The sequence below is a fragment of the Telopea speciosissima genome, chromosome 8, assembly GCF_018873765.1.
Source record: "Telopea speciosissima isolate NSW1024214 ecotype Mountain lineage chromosome 8, Tspe_v1, whole genome shotgun sequence".
In the NCBI taxonomy this organism is placed as follows: domain Eukaryota; kingdom Viridiplantae; phylum Streptophyta; class Magnoliopsida; order Proteales; family Proteaceae; genus Telopea; species Telopea speciosissima.
In genome coordinates, this window is record NC_057923.1 from 10724510 (window position 1) to 10733343 (window position 8834).

At 39.2% G+C, this 8834-nt stretch overlaps 1 protein-coding gene across 2 annotated transcripts; it reads right to left on the reverse strand.

Moving 5' to 3' along the window:
* Positions 1-370: 370 nt before the first annotated feature.
* On the reverse strand, positions 371-6676 carry LOC122671389 (probable alpha,alpha-trehalose-phosphate synthase [UDP-forming] 9). Of its 2 annotated transcripts, XM_043868575.1 has the most exons (7): positions 6509-6676; positions 6194-6286; positions 3701-3720; positions 1615-3655; positions 1208-1481; positions 798-1121; positions 371-751 (listed from the first exon to the last, which is right to left on the reverse strand). In XM_043868575.1, exons 4-6 carry the CDS (start codon positions 3600-3602, stop codon positions 798-800), a joined length of 2586 nt encoding a protein of 861 aa, XP_043724510.1. In that variant the 5' UTR covers positions 3603-3655; positions 3701-3720; positions 6194-6286; positions 6509-6676; the 3' UTR covers positions 371-751. The 2 variants fall into 2 exon arrangements, with proteins under 2 accessions (XP_043724510.1, XP_043724508.1); XM_043868573.1 differs by having other exon boundaries at positions 371-1121.
* Positions 6677-8834: the final 2158 nt, after the last annotated feature.

The following is an 8834-nucleotide window of genomic DNA, read 5'->3' on the forward strand; positions in this document are numbered from 1 at the left end:
TTTTTTTATTCTTTCTTTGACTCGATGAGGGAAACAGAAAACTTTTGGTTCAAACCCAGCCTTTTGGGCCATCAGGCAAACCCATGGCTTAGGCATTGGGATGAGACAAAACCTGATGAGCCTGGGCCACCAAGCCACAACACAATAAGCACACCTGAGGTAGGCCCTTTGGTATTTCATTATTCGATGACCTTGACCCATATAACATGAAACCATCATGGGTATCATCCAACTATAGCAACCTCTGATATACTTCATTCCCTGGACTCAAGACTGTTCAACAAGATCCACAATAACCGAAATTTTTCAAAGATTTTGACTCATTTCCTTGAAATCTCTACCATATAAAGTGAAAAAAAGAAAAAGAAAAAGAAAAAGCGAGATTGTATAGCTATACAAATGGATGGTGGCTTCATATCAAAAAACCAATTATGAACATTGAAACCAATTTCAAACAGCTACCTGCTCCCCAAAATGCTATATACTTCCCCCACCCCATCCTCCAAGAAACCCAGAAGCCAAAAGAAGGATTCTTCAAGTGAGGCAACATTTTGAACCTCCCATCTCCCAAGAAAACCAAAACTGCATTGGCAGACTCTACAATTCATCACATTAAGTGGACATTAAACTGTTGCAACTTATCCCACGATTCTTGGCAGAGAATCTCCCCCTAAGAGCATGCTAGGAAGCTAGCTGTTTGTCAAAGCAAAACAACCCTAAACAGAAGTGCTCCATCCCGATTATATCCATCACTCTGCATCTATCCATCTGAACACACAAAACAAGCATCCAGCATCTCAAGGTGTGCTTTCAAAAGAAACTTGATGTTGGCCACTATATCTTGGCTTCTGGCTCGAAGCATTAGCAAGGCCTTGAAGCAATTTCATGACATCCACAGTATCATCTAGATAGTACTTTGCTTTGCTTGGCTTCTGTCCAACTGTACACGCAAAGATTTCAGGAACTGCAGGCAATAAAGGACCAGAAACCGTACTTAATATGCTCTCAAACATATCTTCATCGGATCTGTCATCTCCAATGCACATGACAAAATCAGGTGGCTTCCCATTGGAAACCATTGTTGACAGAAGCTTCTCCGCAACCAATCCTTTACCTACTCCCTGCAGGTCATCAGGCATTCATAAGGACCTTACGACATCTACTAAAACGACGTAAGTCACATAGATGATGCTAAGGCCATACATACCTGTGGTTTGACTTCGACAATATGCTGGCCCCTCTTGACAGCTACTGGCTCGTTTGCAAGTACATTTTCTAGATGATCCAACAATTCCAAGGCCTGGCAAGATCCGAAGTCAGGGTCTGCATCTTGATATTGCCAGACCAATGCACTCTCCTTAGTCTCTATGTAAGACCCATCAGTGGTCTCTGTGTACAATCTCATTACAGGTTCTGCAATTTGTCTCCAGTCAAGGTTGGTAGCCAATGAACTGGTTTCCCAGTCGGAGGATTTACTCCACCTGTCATAAGAAGAAAATCAGAACTATTAAATCCCACAAAAAGCATTTTAGATGACAAGTTAAATGTGCACCTGTCCACACACGAACGAACCAAAATGGCAATTTAAATGCAAACGAGATGGGAGGAATATACCTTATGAAATACCCATGTTCAGCTGCTATTCCCAGCATGTCACAAGGGGCAAACCATTCGCTCAGAGAATTTCGCCCTCTACCACTAACAATAAACACTGTGTTTTTAGGGTCACTGCATAGGCTATTTAGAACAGATATAACTTCAGGGCTGGGATTCTTATTAATAGATGATTGGGGCACAACTGTGCCATCATAGTCCAGAAATATTGCCCTTCTATTGGTTCTCTTGTATGCTGATGCCATATGGTCAATGGACAATTTCCTAAAACTTGGTGAAAGAGAAACAACCCTGAAACTCATCCCAAACCCAATTCCCCAGCATCGTTTACTGTAATGATCTTTACATGCTCTCTCCAGATCCTGAATGAAGCTGCGGGCCCAATATGCTACATCATGAGAACTGACATAACGATAGTGCTTCTCATGCCGCAATTGCTTCTCGGCATCAGGCATCATAATAGCCAAATTTAAGGCATCAGCTACAGCATCAATGTTCCAAGGATTAACCCTGATTGCTCCACTTAGAGATGGTGAACAACCTATGAACTCAGACACAACAAGCATGCTAGTGCGAGGGGACCCCACAGAGATGCCCATAGCTTCATCCAACTGTGGAGTTCCCTGCCTGCAAACAACGTACTTGTATGGGACCAAGTTCATTCCATCCCTAACTGCATTTACAAAGCAGCATTCAGCAACTGCATAAAAAGCAATCTTCTCATATAGAGGAACAGGGCGATCAATGAGGATCACTGGATTATAGCCCGGTAAACCATAGGTGTCATTGATCCTTCTGGCAGTTGAATATGTTTCCCTCTTTGCTTCCTCTACGTCTTTCCCAGTACTCCTTGCAGGTTTCACGATTTGGACCAGAATCAGTTGGCCCTGCAAATCCTGATGCTGCTGCAGAAGCTGCTCTACTGCTAGCAGTTTTAAGCTGATTCCTTTAAATATATCCATGTCATCAACACCCAGGATCAACTTTTTCCCTCTGAACTGTTCTTGGATCTCTTTGATTTTAACAGATGTAGCATCAAGATTCAATACAGACTCAAGCTGACCCATGTGAACACCAACAGGCAGAATTTTAATGTATACTGTGCGACCAAAGTATTCAAGTCCAATGTGCCCCCGCTTAGACTCATAATCCAAACCCAACATCCTACTGCAACAAGACAGGAAGTGCCGAGCATAATCAAATGTATGAAAACCTATTAGATCAGAATTCAGCAGTGCCCTCAAAATTTCATCTCTAACTGGCAGAGTCCGATAAATCTCTGATGAAGGAAATGGGCTATGAAGAAAGAACCCAAGCTTGACTCGATTGAACCGCCTCCTTAAGAAAGTTGGAAGTATCATAAGATGATAATCATGAACCCAGACATAATCTTCCTCGGGGTTAATTACTTCCATGACCTTGTCAGCAAATATCTTATTTGCAGAAACATAAGCCTGCCAAAGAGACCGGTTAAAGCGATCGCCATGATCCGGACAAATAGGCAGCATGTAATGAAACAGAGGCCACAGCTGTTGCTTGCAGAATCCATGGTAGAAATTTTTCTGAAGGTCAGGAGGCAGAAATGTGGGCACACAATTAAAATCCTCCAGCAGTTTCTGGGCAACCTCGTCCTGTTCACCGACATCTACATCAACCTTCAGAGAGCCCACATAAATAACCTCACATTCACATGAGAAGCCATCCTTCATTTGTAACAGAAGTGCATCCTCATCCAAACTAAAGCACCATCTGCCTGTTTCCGTATCTTTCTGAGCATGCAAAGGAAGATGGTTCGCTACAATAATTTTCCGCTCACGGCATCCAGAGGAGAGAGCATCTGAACCCCCATCATTACCCCCATCTCCATCTACATCAGAAATAATTCCAGGAACAGTCATCACTCGTGGAAGGGCTCGAGGAGTACAAGGTAGATCCAGTAGGGCCCCAGAAGCCAAGTCTAAAAAGTTTGAGCATGATCTAGACACCATGGTTGCAATAGAGAGATTTTGGATGTATCAATACTTCAAGCTTGGATCAATTCACGACAATAGCTAAGTTGTCTACCCCACGATAAGTTGATCAATTCCACAGGTCATCAGTATCAAAATGGCCTGGAAAAAAAGGAACTGTCCAAATGATCAAAATACAAAGAACTAAAGAATCCTGAATCATGTACGCGGCATAATTTTTCCCTTCAACCCACAACATTACTAATGCATAAAATGAAGCTTTAGCATTGGAAGTTGATCAGATAACAAGATTTATGTAAATAAGATCCCCATCAACTGTGTGGTGATAGAATCAAAGCATCATTGCCAAATAAAGATTACATTATCTAGAATCTTCTTTTTTTAACGCACCTTTATTGCATTGCCACGTAAATATTCCTATAAAGTTATAAATAGCTTATTTACTACCATTTGTCGTTATCCCATGCTGCGGGCTTTTGCTTCTTGACACAACAGAAAACGAATATATGACGATATCTTACAAAACGACCAGCCAACATATGACACACTACATATTTTTAATACCAGACAAAGGAAATATTTTGAACCATAAAGCCACCCTCCCCAATGAATGAGAGAGAGAGAGAGCGAGAAAGATTGTATTAAATGATAGCTTGCTGATCCATGACTTTACTCAAAGGAGTCAATCTTCACATGTGCCCTACACATAAATGCAAGCAAAACATAATGCTGCCACAGAATCCTCATCACTTAAATAGGCATCTTCTAGAAGTCAACTTTCGTATGTAGAAGAAGGCCAGAGGAAAACATGGAGGAAGCAGGAAACAACTAATGCCAAAGGGAAAATAAGGAAAAAAGACATTCTTCTCAACTGGAACTCCTAGAAGACTCACTATCGACAAGAAGCAAGAAGCAGCAAACTGACGTGGAAGGATTAAATGTAATATAAATCTTAAAGTGATCCTTTGGTGCAACGGTTAATTTGCTTCATTGTGACCAAATGGTCACGGGTTAAAGTCTCTGGAAACAGCCTCTCTGCAAAGCAGGGGTAAGGCTGCATACATTATGACCCTCCCCATGTATTGGGTATGCCCTGTACATCTTATAATGATCCAAAGACTAATAAGTATCATCTTTTGTTGCATCCTCTGGAATCTCCAAAAAGTTTGGCTTCACCAAATGGCTACAAACTATGCAGAACCTTGATACCAAAACACTTGAATCCCAAAGCAAAGCTTTTCAACCAATGTTATAATTTAAAACATACAATTATAAAATAAGAGGTTGCCTCAAATTCTCAATGGTTTATCATGATAATCAGTAATTCTCAACATCTATTTATAAAAATGAAAGAAACATTCAAACAGGAATCTTGCTCTCTCTCAAATTTCTCCCAAAAGCCAGAAAAAAATAAAGGAAGGAAGAAGTATTGATTGCAGTGAATCATCAGATAAACAGAGCATCATTTCCAAATTTAGATCCTCAAGAGAAACATCAAAGACGACATTTAACACGACAAACTAAAGGTTTCTATAATGGTGTAACCACAAACAATGCCTACCACAAAATATGCTACAGATGCCACTAATTCTGAAATTCGAATCCATTCCTCAAATCATAAATGAGATAAATCATCAAATTCACACTAATCAATGGTCCAAACCACCCTATCACTTGCCTACTTCTGGTAGTAGAGTAAATAGAAAAATTTTCCCCAAGAACGTCCATAGATTCACCAAGTTTAAAAACAGACTTCATCTTAGTGAGAACAATATAACAAAAGTGAAATGGATGGTCTACAAAATGCATAACCAGATAACCTAATTAGAAGAACATAATAAACGTAGGGCATGCATATGTATTCCTACCAGTCGTAGCAAGAGGTTTTGTATGGCTTAGAAAAATCCAAGCGCAACTACTTCAAATTTTACATGGGTCTTGTTTGTTTCTCATTTGAAAAAAAAACTTCTCTAATTTTAGCCTGCATGAAGTAACACCTTCGGATAAATTTGGGTTTAATGTCAAGGCAACCAGATAGGAATCTCACTTGGTCGAGAAGAATAAAATCCCGGTAGATATTCAAGAAGATTGCTAAATTGGAAACCGTCCAACCTTCCTTATATATATCCATCTTCTATTTACAGAAAACGAGATATATTTTCAATAAATGATACATATCTATCCTATTCCTGGAATTTACACCGTTTCGCCCTTTTTTTAGTACATCAGGTGATTTGATATGCCTAGTTCTTTAAGATCATCTGTTTTACAACTATATCTCCGATATTCCTTTATTTTCCTCGCAGAAACAGCGACTGTTTGTCGAAACAATTGTAGTTAACATACGGTTCCTGCTAAACAGTTCCAAATCTGATTTTCACTTGATTTCATTCCTCGTCGAAGTCCAATAGTTTCTAATTCTAAACTATCGAAGATGTAGAGAAACTCAGAGATTATAGAAGCACATGAACTCGAATTTCCCAGCGCTAGACTAAAGGCTAAAGGAAAGGAAAGAGAAAATGATAAAAGTGACTTTCAGATCTCAAAGTCTCAAACCGCAGTTTCAAAACGGAAAACCAAAAAAAAATTTTAAAAATCAACAGATAAGCCTGCATTTACATTGAGAGCTCTTAGCTTTCAGATCTCAGAATATCGACAGCAAGGCCAAGACATCGAAAGAAAGAGGACAACAACGAGTTGTCCTGCAACAAAATCAAACTGAAAGTCGATCAGGGAGCTTTCTACCAAAGCTACTCCAATTCTCCAAAGGTGTTCATTATAAAACCGTCCATGAAAATTCTGGATAACGAGAAAAAAGAAGAAAAGGCCTAGAATTCAAAGAAGAAAACAAAAACAGAGAAACATAAGCACCTCAGATATCATATCAAAACTGACACAAGAAAACATAGCCGCCGAAAACTGACCTGAGAAATGACGAAACTGAGCAACACAACTTCAAGCTTTAGGTTTCCATCGAGAAACCGGCAACCTAAGCATGACGCTTTGTCAAGAATCCGGCGAAAATGTAAGGGTTCTGAAGTTCGGAAATCACCGGAAAAACACAGCAAAGTCTCTTCTTCCCCTCTGCTCTCGCAAAGAAGCGAAACAAACAGAAATGTATTGAGAAGAAAATTTTAAATGTATTTAAGAAGAAACCGACCCCGGATAACTTTATTTATTATTTTTTAGTAAAAAGGACTCCGGATAAAATTTAACCCGCTTGGATTTTGAATTTTTTTTTATCTTTGTTTCATCCATTTTCCCATACACCCCTGGTTTCTTAAATTTATTACAGAATTTACCCTTTCTTCTCTACTTATAATCCTAAATAAATATTATCCACTATTTTGATTTTTCTTTACAGATAATTTGGTTGACTTAGAATCTAAAAGAGAATCTCTTTATGTCCCTTATTAAACATTGGAACCTAATAACCATATCTTACAAGAATTCCAATTGTTTGGTTAACCTAAACTCCTTAGATTATTTCAACCAAAAAAAAAAAAAAAAACTCCTTAGATTATGACAAGGGAAAAAGTTATTGAGAAAACGAAAATAGATCGGTATCAGACTGGCCGATTCGTATTGCTCTTGATAGGGAGCTAATATCGATTCCTGGTCGATCTCTTATTGGTGGATTGGTACAGATGAAACAACGTGACGAAGGTATGAAGGAATATCTGGTAAGAGAATAAGGAGATCTCTGAAAAAGGGGGAGGCTAGGAAGTAGATTACACATTGAAGAGGAGACAAACATGCTCTTGGACTTAAGACTATGTGCATCGCGTGCTCGATCTGGCAATCTTGGCTGTCATTGAACTAATAAATGAAGAATAACGTGTAATTAGAATTCGTCTTTTGTAACTCTAACAGAGTAAGATAGACTTATTCCAGCTAACCCTTGATCACGAGAACAGCATGCGCATCTCAAGGGCGCCACGTGATTCTTCTGTCTAGCGGGACCACCCCGACTTCATTTTCGTCAGTTGCACGCTTTTGCTTTACATTGCGAAATTAACGATCCAATTATTGTACGTAACAAATATCGAATAAATAGAAATATTTCCCAAGACTATGTGTGTCGCGTGCTCGATCTAGCAATCTTGGTGGTCACTGAACTAAAAAATGAAGAAGAATGTGCAATTAGAATTTGTCTTTTGTAACTCTGACAAAGTAAGATAGACTTCTTCAGCTAACCCTTGATCACGAGAACTGTAAGCGCGCCTCAGGGGCGTCGCATGATTCTTCTGTCTAGTGGGATCACCCCGGTTTCATTTTCGTCAGTTGCACGCTTTCGCTTTACATTACCAAAATTAGAGATCCAATTATTGTACGTAACAAATATCGAATAAATAGAAATATTTCCCAAGACTATGTGTGTCGCGTGCTCGATCTAGCAATCTTGGTTGTCACTGAACTAAAAAATGAAGAAGAATGTGTAATTAGAATTTGTCTTTTGTAACTCTGACAGAGCAAGATAGACTTCTTCAGCTAACCCTTGATCACGAGAACTGTAAGCGCGCCTCAGGGGCGTCGCATGATTCTTCTGTCTAGTGGGATCACCCCGGTTTCATTTTCGTCAGTTGCACGCTTTCGCTTTACATTACCAAAATTAGAGATCCAATTATTGTACGTAACAAATATCGAATAAATAGAAATATTTCCCAAGACTATGTGTGTCGCATGCTCGATCTTACAATCTTCGCTGTCACTAAACTAAAAAAATGAAGAAGAACGTGTAATTAGAATTCTTTTTTTGTAACTCTAACAGAGTAAGATAAACTTCTTCCAGCTAACCCTTGATCATGAGAACTGCAAGCGCGCCTTAGGGGCGCCGCGTGATTCTTCTGTTTAACGGGACCACCCCGGTTTCATTTTCTTCAGTTGCAAGCTTTTACTTTACATTGCGAAATTAGAATCGAATGATTGCACGTAACATATATAGAATAAATAGAAATATTTCCCAAGTGACTTTCCTTCCTTTCATTTCCTCCGTCACCCAACACTACCCATGTTCCAAGAACTCACTTCACGTATATATCCTCCTCATTTGGTTCAGATATGAAATAATAAAAAATCATTTTTTTAAGTAAAGTTAAAAGCAAATCCATCTGATACGAACCAATTTGGATCGGTATTGACTGAGACTGATACAGTATTCGATACCAATTCCTAAATACATGGACATCATTGTTCTCTATCTTTATTTTTCTCTTTTCTCCGCCTCTCCATGTAAATTGTTGTGTCCCT